General features: G+C 48.8%; 1 protein-coding gene across 2 annotated transcripts; it reads right to left on the reverse strand.

Moving 5' to 3' along the window:
* Positions 1-18: 18 nt before the first annotated feature.
* Positions 19-3,903, reverse strand: PNRC2 (proline rich nuclear receptor coactivator 2). 2 transcript variants are annotated; one of them, XM_082296746.1, is made up of 3 exons: positions 3,765-3,903; positions 2,699-2,900; positions 19-2,249 (listed from the first exon to the last, which is right to left on the reverse strand). In XM_082296746.1, the coding sequence occupies exon 3, from the start codon at positions 2,229-2,231 to the stop codon at positions 1,809-1,811; it is 423 nt and encodes a 140-aa protein (XP_082152872.1). In that variant the 5' UTR covers positions 2,232-2,249; positions 2,699-2,900; positions 3,765-3,903; the 3' UTR covers positions 19-1,808. The 2 variants fall into 2 exon arrangements, with proteins under 2 accessions (XP_082152872.1, XP_082152871.1); XM_082296745.1 differs by having other exon boundaries at positions 2,699-2,903; positions 3,765-3,899.
* Between the last annotated feature and the right edge of the window lie 10,073 nt (positions 3,904-13,976).

The following is a 13,976-nucleotide window of genomic DNA, read 5'->3' on the forward strand; positions in this document are numbered from 1 at the left end:
ACAAAGAGATGCTTTTAGGGGGTAAAAAAAAAAAGTTTATTTAAATGTTTTGTTTCCAATTTGTACAAACATCATCAGTAATTGACAATTTGAAGAATAGATAATTAACTGGGATACAGCTCAGACTCTGGTGGGAGTCCAGGTCACAACACAAGTTTAGAGACTGCCAATTCCATGTGATTTGGAGCAATAATTTTGTAAACATTCAGCTCAGCTGCCACTGCATTTGGAATGTACAGAAAGACACCTCCAAACATTTCACAATCTGCAAAAGGCCTGTTCAAATTAAAGCATTTGTTTTTAGTAATCCTTGTATTTTGAAAGAACCCTGGCTGCTCCTGTTCTCACAATCCAGCTGTTCCTCCTGCAGGATCAGCTGGAGGGTGATAGCACTGGAGCCACCTGCCCTGGCCCTCTGCCGAGGGATTTCAGCAAAGACTGAACAAAACATCGTGTTACAGAGCATTGATGCATTTCAGAAACACAGAATGATGACAATCCTTCAGGCTTATGGAGCACCCAACCCAGGCATTTGCATTTCTTGTGAAACACTTGATTTGCAACATTTCAGGTTTTTTTCATCACTGAACACACACCTCTCCTACACATTCACAACAGGAGGATTTGAAGCTCCAGCAGCTTTTTTTTTTTTTAAGGTTTTTTTTCTTTAATTAAAAAAAAAATCTAAATAAGCCTCTTTTGCACTGATTTTACTGTAACAAAAATGAGATTACAACCAAATACAAATGTGCATATTCACTGCATGTGAAGTGCAAGGGCACAGCCACAAATGTCTTTTTTTTTTTTTTAATTTTTTTTTTTAAACAAAATATCATTTTTTAAAACCAGGCCACGTACTCAACATGGTCATCTTACATTCAGCAGTTTTGTACTAAAAATACTTCTGTGCAGGAAAGCCCAGCAGAAATTTACATATGCTACAATGTTTTACATGTATTTACATGGCTCTGTTTTCCCTGTGAGAGCATCTAACACTTGCCCCCAACTATTAATTGGTACAGGAGAACCCATTTAAGATCAGACTAAGGAACTACTCCACCCATTTTATAAAAACTGATACAAAAATGTGATTTAGAACTCCTCAGTGCAGTGGGCATACAAAGGATTTGGGGGGGATTTTTGGCAGTCACCTGATGCAAGGTCTTTAGTTGGCACTCATGGAGGTTCCCGGGAATCACAGCTGCAGAGGCTTTATCAATCTGCCTGAGGAGTTCTTCCACACCCTTTCAGAACATTCCAGATGGGAGCCAAGGGCTTGAAACGCTCACCCACCGCTGCAGGAGTGCCACTAAAGGTCACAGGGACAGGTGAGAGAATCAGCTGTGCCTCCCCTCGTGCCCAGGTGGAAGTTTCTGCTCTGCAGAGTGTTTAGCACATCTTACACCAGTCTGAAAAGCAGCAAATAACCTGACTGAAGTTTTCAGTGCGTAGTTTTCAGTTCATGCTGCATTAAGTTAGGTAAAAGCTGGTTTTCTAACAATTCAAAGTCACAATTCCAATTTTGGAACACAGTCCCCATTTATTCTTAAATGCAATAAATGGTGACTGCTCAGGATTTGACTGATTTTTGAGAAAATAACTATTTCACAGTGAGGTGGACACAGCACTGAACTTTTGAGGTAAAAGATGAGGGGAATGTAAACTTGCACCCCTCTCCAAGTGACTAACTACATGCAGCAAGAACACCTGGTCCTGCACAGCTGTGCAGCTGGAGTGGGGAGTAGCAATGCTCAAAATTTGAAACCCTGTCAATCAAAATCGCTTCTGAAAATCACACAAGTTACATCTCAGGCCTGGACTTTCAGTAAGGTTTTGAGCTGAAATGTCATTATTTCTTTATCAGAAGGTTTAAAAGAAACAGGTACCCAGTGGCTTGGTGGCTTAGGCAGAACACTTGGGGAGGGTGGCTCGCTGAACTTGGCCCCAGCATAGTTCTGGTTGCTCTGAGGGGTGAACAACAGGTTGCAATTGGATAGAGCAGGATTCCAATTGGGATTCTTGGGGAAGTGAACATTGTTCTTCCCCCCTTTCTGCATGGCCTGCCATGCACCAGGAGAGGAGCTGCATCCGTGGCCTCTTTCCTTCTTCACACAGGTTTTCATCTGAGAATTCTGGTCTTTGTTCTTCTGCCTGTTTTTAAGTTGCTGATGGTTCTTGGTGGTATTTCTAGACTGGGGACTGGGAATGTTGTATCTTTCTCCACCACCCATCTTCAACTTAAATGTCACCTGTGAAAACAAGAAGAGTCCAGATAAGTCTTCATTACTCTTCTTTTAAAACAAAATAGTTCTGAGAATGTTTCGATTGCAAAGGGACAAAAATCAGTCTAACCAAAACTTGCTCTAAACAAGCCACTTCTCTCCTCGGAAAAGGTGTAACTGGAGGACAAAATGGTGCTCAGAAAATGCAGAGCCAGATTTAATCAGTCAGTATTGAGTGCTGCAGACATTTAAATTCAGTCTGTTAACACCTAAGAATTGGGCAAAGTTTGCATTGATAAAGCCACTCCCCAGACTTCCTGGTAAGCAAGAACTGCTCTGATAAACCCAAAGTGAACTGAAACCACCTCAGGTGGAACAGACTGTAATTCAACTACCAAAGCCAACACCCAGACAGCAGCATAGGGTACTCAGCACTTTCCTCTTGCGATGTATTTCCCTCTCCCAACCCCATTTACCTCTCAGTGGTCTTCTCCGATTCCACACTCTCCAATTCTTGCCCCCTTTCTTGCTTCCAAGCCTGAAAGAACAGGTACTGCCTTGTGCTGGACTCCTTCCTTTGGCTGGGAATAGAAGTTTTCATGGGCTGACCTGCTGTCTTCAGCCAGGGAGCCGAGCCCAACATCGGATTCTCGGCACAGAAGCTCTAAGGGAGAAGTCCTGCTGCAGAAACGAGAAAGAAACTTGAATTCAGATTAAGGAAACAATTGTTTCAATTTGGGGTGGAAAGAAAGGCAGCAGAAAAAATTCACAGAATTGAGAGTCAGCTGTGTCTCTTTATTTGTTAAAGATTACAACATGCTACAAACAAAACCCCAAAACCTCACCCCAAAAAACACAGCATTATTTGTTTTCTCCACTTACATAAAGTTCACCATCAGACTTAGCATTTTCCAAGCAACAACTTTTTTTCTCATGCTCTGTCTTAAAAAGCATTTTAGGCAATCAAGAACTTTATCCCTTTGGTTTTAGTAGGGAAAAAGTAAAATACAATGGAAAATACTTTGGGAACTGGGTCCAATACAGGAACTGCCCACAGTGTTCAAACCCTTCCCCAGCCACCGCAGAGCTCTATTTGTCATCGGTCAGCTGCTTCTTTCACCTTCGTTACCCACGTAATTCCTTAATAACTCTTACGCTAATTTCCTGTTTTACTCATCGTTCGTCTTTTCCCGAGATCGCTGAGATTTTGACCATGACGCACTCCCATCTGTTCAGCTCCTCTCACTCTCCAAACTCAGGAGCCCCCTGCCCATCCCTCCCACAGCTCCAGAGGAGCCGCCCATCTCCATTTCCAGCTTCCGCCTTGTTTGGACTGAAACCAAAACCCGGGATAACGTCACCGGCCCCGGCCCAGCTGCCGTCTGCTACCGTCGACCGGAGCTTGTTCGCCTCCTTTACATTCTCCCTTCTTCTCCCACCGACACCCGGGGGGAGCCGGGACCCGCCACCCCCCGTCCCCAACAACGGAGCACAACATGGCGGCAGCTGCGCCCGCTCCTTCCCGCACCGCTCCGCCCTTACCGACTTCTGTCCGCTCCGCTCGCCCACACGCACGGACACACACACGGCCCTTCAAGAACCGACTCCGCGCTGCCCCACCGTCACTGTCCGACCCCCGTCCCCAAAGCTCCCTCCACTCCGCACCGCCCCTCGCTCTCCCTCACAAAATGGCGGCCGCGTCCTGCGCCGTTTAACACCGTCTCCCTCCTCCCCCCTCCGCGGGGCCGCGCGGCCGCAGCCAATGGGAGCGCGCCGCTCGCCCGCTCCGCCAATGGGAGCCAAGCCCCGCCTGTTGCCAGGCGGGCCCGGGGCAGAGCGGCCGCGGCGCGCGGGCGGGCGGGGCCGCCATTTGAATCCCCTCACGAAGGGCAGCGCGGGAGCGGTCGCCGCTCTTTGTCCCGCCCGGCCCGGCCCCGCTGCCGGGCACCGCCCGCAGGTCCCCCGGCCCCTCTGCACAGCCCCCCGGACACGCTGCCAGCCCCGCCCCGCCCGCGAATTAGCACAACAAAAAAAGTGGGGAACGCCCGCGCCAGCTGCCGCTGAGGGCTTCAAAGAGGTAAAATAATTAACAAAAAAAAAAACCAAAAAAAACGCACAAAACACCTGGCTGTGCTAGGGGCGTCGAGAGAGGGGATTCAGCGAACAAAGAGTAAAATCCAGCCCCCCAGAGATCCCTGCAGCGTTCTGATGTCAAAGGGAGGGTCTTGGGTTTGTTGAGCCCATTCCCCACGCCTGCATTTAGTTAAACTATTTAATGTTTAAATTTAAAGTATTAAAAATAACGTAGAGGGATGTTTCAGGTCAAAATACAGGGAAAAGCTTGTTTGGTTTAAACCTGTATTTCCCCAGGTTTAAACCAACACTGTGGGTATGCAGAGCCTGTGCCAGTGCCTGTGGTTTGTGTTTATATTCAAATTCTCTTATTTTACCTCAAAGGATTATTTTGAAGAAAAAAACCACAAGATTTGGCCTTTACCATGCGTAGGATGAATGAAAATTAGGTAGGTATACATAAGAAATTTGCACATGTGAGAGTGTATTAAGGGGCCTGTTGAGCCTTGTACACCACATTAAAGGCCAAAAAAAGGAAGTTTCAAAGAAAATGGAAAGCAACGAGTTCAGTTCCAACCCCACCAAGTCAGGGCAGTACTTAAAAACAACACATGAACATTCCGAGTTTTTATTTTGAGGTACAGACCCTGGGTTCATTGAGTTGCCCTGTACTTTTAGCTACAGAAAGGAAAAATTACACATTCCTGCTTTATCCCTAAAACATTTAAAACAAAACTGTTTCCTTCCTGGTGTGGTGTTACAGGGCTGTGACCCATCCCAGGACAAGGTAAAGACTCGAAAAAGAAGTTTGTATTCATCATGCAGTTATTAAAAAAAGCCAGCATATGTTTTAATACACAAGATGTGTTGACATACCCGAGCCCAGACCTTTGTTCCTATTCTTTATTGTATGTTTGCACAAAGCAAGCTGAAATTAATTTGTTTTCCTCCCTTTGCTTTGGATTTCTTGGCACAATGTTATGGTTGAGGTCCTTATAGCAGCTTTTTGTCTTTAGATGGAAGACAGCAGTATCGGCTGTAAGCCTTGAGATTCCACGAATTAATAAACAACTCTCCTATAATGCACATCACAGCAGATTTTTGCTTTGTTTCTATCTCTAGTGTGTTTATTTCTGCTAAAACACAATCTCACCCCAGTGTGTGGATGTTTTCAAGCCAGGACATGTCCGTGGGATTAAGAAATAGCATTTTGCAGGCTGCAAATGTGCTCTCTTGTCTGGGGAGCAAAACAGCGTGTACTTTTCAATTCAGATCAAGGATGACACAAGGTCTGGCTGTTTTTCCTCACTATCTTTGAGATAATTAAAAAAAAAAAAAAACCTCTTGTCTTTCAGAGCTGGTTTTGGGGTCAGGCTGACACATTTAGCCTGGAGGAGCAGGAAATGTCAGTGATAAGCCAGTCCTGTATTTGTGCAGGAACTGTTCCACTGAAACAAGATGAGTCATTTGGAGGCCGAGCAGGAACACGACAGGTATTTTTTAAATCAAAAGGACAAATACACAGCAAAGTCCAGCTTGCAAAGTTCTCAGTGTTTCACCCTTCAGCTGTTAAAGCCCTGGGCTGCTTTCCTCTCCTGCAGGGTAAGAAAAGGAGATGTTCCCAGAGGCGTGGTAACCCCAACACAGACAGAAGCACTCGAGTTCCCGCCATGTCCTGAAGACACGGCACTGACTGAATCCTGAGGTTCTGTCTCAATCCTTTATCACCACCATCCGAGATTCCTTCAAGAGGAGCTACTTCACTCCTTCAAATCATGATTTTTAAACCCTCTTTGTTTTCAAAGGTCTCAGCGTAAGATTTATGGCTCCTAAGCCTGTGACAGACACTACATCGACCTCAGTAACTCGTGGGCGGACTGGGATATTTTAGCTGCCTCCAGGATCGTGTTGCACCCACCCTTCATGTCCTGCAGCCCTCTAGGTGCTACAGACCCAGTTCCAGAGGCAGAGCCCAAACGCTGCTGGAACAGGACAGTGCTTCCAAACCCAACCCTGCTGTGCCACACGGTGCCACAGACTCGGTGACCTCAGCTCCACCACACCCTCTCATAACCTGTACACAGCATGGACAGGGCTTTTCTATTGTGCAAGTGTCTGCTCTGTCTGGATTATTCCACTTCCTCCAGGTAGTCCAAAGATGACTGCAGTAAATCCCGACTTTTCTCATGTTCCCAGGGAGCTGCATTACCCAAATCCTCCTCAGCTCCCCACCATGCTTCTGCTGCCACGGTGACAGCTACTCAAGGTTTTCCCCAGCCACCCTTATATTTCACTCAGCACCTCCACTCCCTCTCACAGCAAATGTTAATCCAGCCCAGGGAAGCAGCTCCATCTGTGCTGGCACTGCCACAACCAGCAAGTCCCAGTGAAGACAAAGCCTCCAGAGCTTCATTAGCCCCAAATTAAGATGCTTCCAGCTGTGGCTGAGATGGATCTCACCACACACGTACTCCTGCTGGAGTGTTTCAGTGGAGCAGCGCACCGTGGATGCTGCAGGAAGTCAGCAGCACGGATGACTCATTTGTTAAATCAATAGTGAACCATTGCCCCAGTTTTATTTCGCAGTGACGAGTTTCCGGCAGCGGGTGACTTTCAGTAAACCCAAGATGTTTACTTTTTGTGGCTCCAAGAGCCCCATGACACACTTGAAACTCGTTGGACGTTTCCACCCGAGCCAAACATTAACCAGATCGTTAATCTAAGTTTCCTCATGAGAGAAACGTGTAAGCTTTTGTTTTCTTTAAAATCTGCATGAAAGCACTGAGTTTACGGTAATGTTTAGAATATCCTTTATTCTGCCTGGCAGAGGACCTGTGTTCATCAAATAAAGCTCAGGAAATTCACAGCAGTGAGCTACAGGAACTAAGTAGACATTTGAGCCTCTGCAGGGTAAATAGAGAAGAGGCTCAAGAACCCAAACAATGCAATAAAACGACGCGCTTTAATTGCTTAAATCTCCTTATAAGTATATTGATATAGCTGTAGACATGATTTAAGTTGGTGTCCACCAGTACCTGAGTTACCTCAGCTCCAGAACACGAGTTCCCTCCCCTGCACTGCTGGAGCCAAGGAGTGCTCGTGAGCGTGAGATCACATCCACCACTGCATTTGTGTGTGCAGGTGTGCACAGCACCCAGAAAACAGCACCAGGAGTGAAACCAGCCCGGACACCAAAAGATCAGTTATCCAAACCCTGAGCCCGAGGACCTGGGGGGGTTTAAAGGGCTTGTGCTGAAGCCCTGCTCTGGAAAACAAACACATCCAGGCACGACGCCCGAGTCACACCCTGTTTTCTGCCTCAACAGCTCCCCGTTCAAACTGAGTCACAGAACCCTGCAGGAACCTTCAGCCCATTTAAATCCATATGCCTGGTTCACATCCTATCAACAGGGAAGACATTTCCACCGGAACCCTCCTCCCTCCACAAGAGCAGCAGAGGTGTTTCTGCAGCAGGTCAGGGCACAGGAGAACCGCTTGGACAAGCCCTGTTTGCTCACAGGCGCTGTGCTAGACACGGCAGTAAATCTGGAGTTCTTTTCTGAGCATTTTCTCTAGGAGTGCAGCAGAGTCACTCACCGTGGCTCTCTGAGTCACACCTTATCAAGGTGAGCAGTGCCCCCACCCTCAGCTCCGTCTGCACCACCCAGTTTTCAAATTCAGCCCCAGCAAATACAACAGTCAGAGAAAGAGAAGTAAGTCCCTGTCCTCCCACAGAGCACAGACACCCTTGCTGCAGGGTGTCTGAGTGTCCCATCACATGCTCTGTGTCCCAACACAGCCCCAGGGCTCTTCACTCTCCTCTGGAGACACAGACACCACCGCTGAGCAACACCAGGCTCACAATCCCTTTCCGCACTGCCTGCACAGCATTTCTTTGGCCCTGGGTATGGGGGTGTTCCCAAAGCAGCGTTATTTCCCAACTGGATGGACTGCAGCTGATGCCAGGGGGAAAAATCCAAGCTGAACAAAAAACCTTTACATTACAGGAATCAGCTGTAATTGTTTTCCTTTAGGCTGGCAGGACAATTTTTGCTATAAATCAGAGTCAAATTAAAAGCTTCTAACTATGCTGCAATAAAGAAAGAAATAATATTTCTTTCCTATAACACCCATTCCTGTGACACAACAATTCTCCCTGCAGACAGAGGAAACTTGGGTCCATATTTCACAGGGTGCTGCTGGATGTGAAGCTGTGTCAGAGCAGGGAATAATTTGGAGCTGGGTGCTGCTTTTGGAACTCAGGGCCAATATAAAGTATCTTTCTGCTCCTCACCTGCTCTTTACACTCTCGTACCTCTTCCTGCAAAGGAACATTTCTCATTTCCCGAATGGAAGAATTAGGGAACCCCCTTTTCCCGGCCGGGGGACAGAAGGAAGCGCTGAGTTCTCAGTTCTGCCTCTTTCTCCAGCTTCCCCCGCCGCTGTCCCCGCGAGTGCCGCGGATCTCCCTGGAGAGGGCACCCGAGCATCGCCGAGCTCCGGCGGCTGCGAGGAAAGCCCTGAGGAAGGAGGCAGAGCAGGATTTGGAGAGCACGGCGAGTAACCGCTCGTGATTCCACCGAATGAGGCAACTGGAATCCCAGCAGGAGGGAAAGTTGAGTTCCCAGCTGGAGAATCGGGTTACTGGTGCTGGGATGGGGCGGTGGGGTGGCTCTGTGGGTGGCAGAGCGGGGTAAGGTGCATCCTTAGGGATCCTAAGGTGCATCCAAGGGCTAAGGATCACGTCTTTCCTTTGCTTCCAAGGCTCCCCCCTACAGCTTGTATGATCTATATCCAAGCATAATGTGGCCAATTCCTTTGGGATTTGGAGCGAACTCGTGTCTCCCCACTGACACGGTGATACTGTCCCTGGTGTCACCTGGCAGCTGTCCCTGCTTTTCAGCAGCACCAGTACAACCCAGCCCTGGACAGCTGCTGCCCGGCCGAGGGGGGAAGTGGTTACTGGAGGAAAGATGGATGAGAACAGGTACAGCAGCGACCACAGCCTCTAAGCTGGGTCCTTCCTGACCACGGGGATTGTGTCACTGAAGGTTACTTGTGTAACCTTAAGCCATTTCCCTTCCACTTGCAGAGAGAAAACCACCCTGCTCCCCTGGCATTAGCTGACCGTGTACAGAGGAATTCAGGGGCACAGGTGAGGTTTGTGCTGCTCATGGAGCTGTAGGCACAGACAGCAGATTTCTGAGCTTGCCCTTAGACCTGCACACAGCCAGGTACATCCAGATCTTCCCGCATCTGCCTCCTAGCTTTTTTCCTCCCCATCTTTTTCCATGTCCCCAGAGAAATCTGGAGGAGAACCTGAATGTCTCTTGACTTAAACAGTGCAGGTACATGGAGACATGAGAGGGACTGGGAGGATTATTTCAGCGAGCTGGAGGGTTTGGGTGGTTGTAGATGTGGCACGAGCAGGCAGCAGAACACAACACCCAGAGGACAAGTGAGGAAGGAAACAAAACCCGACACACATTCTCCAAAAGAACGTGACAGAGAGCAAGGAAGCAGAGAAAGGATTCACACTGTGGATTTCCAACCCAGGGGAATAAACCAGAATGGTTCAACAAACCCAGATGAAACCAGAAGTGCCATGAGAGGAGAGGGAAGCAGGCGCCATCCGCAGCTGCACGAACTGCCCTGAGAGCCGGAGGGATGGGAAGCCCCGGAGCATCAGCGGGGAGGCGAGTGGTTTGTGTTTGCTGACCCACAGCATCCTGCAGCCCAGGGTCCTTTTTTCACACTGGAACACATCATCCCTGAGAGCCCTCGGTGCTCACACAAGGCAGGCTGGGGAGACTCTGCTGCATGGGGAGATTCCTGGGATTAACTATCAGCTATTCGGGATAAACTGCAAGGCAATGTGTAACAGAGGGTGGGACACTGGCTTTTAGGATGAATTCTTTCTTAGGAAGAAGGTGAAAGGTAAGTGTTTCATAGCAGGCTGTGGGTTAACTCTTTACAGCTGATTTTGGGAATTGTTGGTGTTGGATCAGTTCATCAGGAGCCGGAGTGACAGGACAACGGGCAATGAGTTACAAGAAATTCCCTGTGAGGGTGGGCAGGCCCTGGCACAGGGTGCCCAGAGCAGCTGTGGCTGCCCCTGGATCCCTGGCAGTGTCCAAGGCCAGGCTGGACGGGGCTTGGAGCAACCTGGGATAGTGGAAGGATGGAACTGGATGGGCTTTAAGGTCCCCTCCAACCCAAAGCATTCCCTGATTCTCTGTGTCAGAGGTATTTCCAAATGTCTTGTGGGGATGTGATGCTGAGTTGAGTGTTTTCATGGTTTTGATGGAGTGAGAGCAGCTGTTTTGCCCTGCTTTGTACCCAGACTGGCACTTGCAGCCGCTCTGCACCCACCCCATCCTGGGTTTCAAACACTGTCCCCTCAGGCAGTCACACATGGGCAAAGCTGGACTCTGATAATAAAGAATCAAATAATCTTCAGTGTGACATTTGAGGTGGACAGGTCTTACATCAGGGAGGGAATTCCACTCTGTGTTATTTAATGTGGTCAGAAGGACAAACCAGGGTGAACAGCTAATTCCAAAATAATGGAAAAACTTCTGCAACTCGAACAAGAAATCACATATAAACTAAAATGTTTGTAAAGCAAAAGATACTTTGCTTTTTCAGCAAGTGAAATTTGCAAGGATTAGTGACAATTTTTGCATAAATCACCACACATGTTCATAGTAGGTGATCATTTGAGACATTTTCTTATATTGTAAAGCTCAAAACTCTCCGATATTCTGAACATGAAATATTCAAGACCAGCACTTTCAGAGTGCTGCAGGCACAATGCACTGGCTGATTGCAGTAGGAAAATTTAATTTTACATTATCTAAGGAACTGGTATGTAACTTTTTAATCAGCAGGATGCTGTGATGGCTCTGTGAATGCAGAACCCATCCCAAGTGGAAGCAGGAATGGTGCTGCTGCATGCGAGGCACTGCGAGCCCGACAGCTGGAATCAATCGCAGCGAGGCACTGAGAAGGAAAAGGACTTTTTCATTTGTAAATTTAATTTCCCCCGAAGCCAGCTGGAGTTATTAGGCTGGAGTGAGTGGGCTCGCAGCAGATCTAATGGGAGGAGAGGTTTCTCTGCTGCTCTGGGCAGACTTTGCAGTTATTGAGGCTGTTTCAGGAATATGTTACATTCCCAAATATCTTACGTGGATTCTGTTCCTAATAACTCACTCCTCATTCATTCACTGTGTTGTTTCCTGGGGCTCTGCTCTTGTTGCTGGGGGGGTTCTCTATTGCAAGGACACGTTATTTTGGCAAAATATTCCCTACCCTGGGCCTTCCTGCTGGCAGGAGATGTTGTGCTGTGATCAGAGAGTTAATCTGAAGCCCAGGGAATCTCAGCTCAGCTGCTGCTCTTCCAGGGAACCAGTCCCTTGGTCCCACAGCTCCTGGATCTCAAGGAGTGCCAGAAGCCACTTGGCTCTTTCTTGTTGAGCTGAGCTGTCAGCCCGTGGGGCCAGGACTCCCTGGGCTTGCCAGGCTGGTTGTGGAGAGATGAACAGCCATGCCTGGGGCTGGAATTCCTTGGGAGGTGGAGATGCTGCTCCTGGAAAGGCGATTTCCACCCTGGAAGTGGGACTTGTCCCATGGAGGATGCTGCAGGTCAGCTCTCCCCCAGGAAGCAGATGGGGGCTGGCACTTTTCCCAGGAGCTGAGGCAGGGGGCATGGATGAACAAATCCAGGGGCCCATCTGACAAGAGGAAAATGTCCCCAGGGCAGGAAAAAGCAGCTTTGTGGCCAAGAAACCAAAAAAATGGGGGACAGGCAGGGCAAGGAGAGGAGCTCTTGGCACTGCCTGTGTTTTCATGCTCATGCAGAAGAGACCTTGTGCTGGAGCAAAGCCCTGTGCTTCCCCCATGGACACAGGAGAAGGAAGGAGTAAAGAGATCTGTCCTTGTCATTCAGCCTGAGACAGAACAGAGGTGGGAAGGGACGGTCAGGGCTGGCTGATTGCTGTGAGCCCAGCACAGGGTTTTGAACCTGAAGCTTATCTGAGTTTTTTCAGCTTACTGGCAAGAGCTGGGCCAGGACAGGCAGTGCAGGAGTTATTTTACCATTTTAAGCAGGTTCTCTCCCCAAGCAACATAACGTCATTTTGCTGCCTTCGCTCCCTTGCCTGGTGTTCAGTGGTTTCCAGGCTCCTAAGGATGTTAGTTGGATATCACACACCTGCAGGTTTGAGGATTTACGATGGTCCTGGGAATGCTGGCTGCAGGTAATGGATGCCAAGGTGATGCTGGAGGCTGCTTAATGAAGAGATGTCTTGGTTTGGATGCTGGGGTTTGGCTGGGGAGGTTTGGGTACTTGAGGCAGTTGCTGCTCCAGTAGTCCCTGGTGAGCCCTGCTATATGAAAAGTCCATCTGTCTGCTAAATCCATCTCTCTCCGGAGGGAGGGATGTTGTCAGGTTTAATAACAGCAGTTGGTAATTCTTGCTGCCTGTGTGGTGTTCCTGTGAAGGGCTGCAGGAAACAAAAGCGCTGAGATCCAAGGGCAACATCCCAGTCCTGTGCTGTTACCCCATGCCAGAGCCTGATGTAAGAGCAGAGCAGCTTGCTGCAACACTCAGCCACGTCAGCCCAAAATCCAGGACTCCTCCAGCCTGCAATGCCAAGAAATCCCAATCAGGATTGCCCTGCTCTGCCTATAACATGCACTGAACTCCCTGCAGCCACCGATGTCCCAGCCCTGACAGGCAGCAGGAGTGAAATGTGTGTCTGGGGCCCTTCTCTGTCACCTCCTGGGCAGCATCTCAACTCATTGGGGGTATTTTGCAACTCCTGAAACACAGGAACAGTGATGAGTGTCGGGGGAGATCAGTGGGGAAGGAAGTCGCCAGGCTGGGTGTAAAACGCGCCACTGCTAAGATGTCGCAGCCAGAGGTTTGGTGGGCAGTGCTGGCTGTTGTCACCTCTACAAGCAGCCAAGTTGCCTCAGCTGAATTTCACACAGCAGGCAGAGGAAACCACAGAGGGAGGATCACAGGTGGCTGGAACCCACAGCCCAGCAGCCCAGCCCCTGCTCTGCTCCCCAGGAAGCCATGGCTGTCACACATCCTGGCCATGGCTCGTGTGTTTCGGACATTTCCTCTTTCACAAGAGAGCCGAGGGGAGGGAGAGACAGTGACTTGTTTGTTCTGTGGGAAAGGGAACAGCTCAGTGCTCTCCTCCAGCAGAAGCAAGTCATGATCCCATTGCCTGGATGAGGGATCCTGGAAGCTTTTGGGAAGGGGGGTCCTGTTCCATGGACTTGGACACCACATTTTGCTGAAATTCAGGCAGTTTAGTGTATCCCACAGCTGCCTCTTCACCTCTTCTCTAACCCAGTCCAGGATGACCTTGTTCCCTGAGATCCAAGGCAGCACAACTTGGTTTAAAGACCAGTGTAACCCACAGAAAGAATGGGAGAAAGTAACACCTGAAGGACCAGTTCTGAAGATGAAGGGGGTTACATGCATTGAGCTGCAGAAGTGTAGAGAAAAACCCAATTCTTGCTGACACAGAATGCACTGAGCAGTTCAGCACACACCCTGGGGAAAATCAGGCATTTCCCTCCATCACACCTCTGCTGATGCTGAAAGTATTGATAAAATTAACCTAATCCTGGGTATGGACAGGGGTTCTTAGGCTCAGGTGGTCT

This window comes from Coloeus monedula (genome assembly GCF_965178545.1).
Source record: "Coloeus monedula genome assembly, chromosome: 24".
Taxonomy (NCBI): Eukaryota; Metazoa; Chordata; class Aves; order Passeriformes; family Corvidae; genus Coloeus; species Coloeus monedula.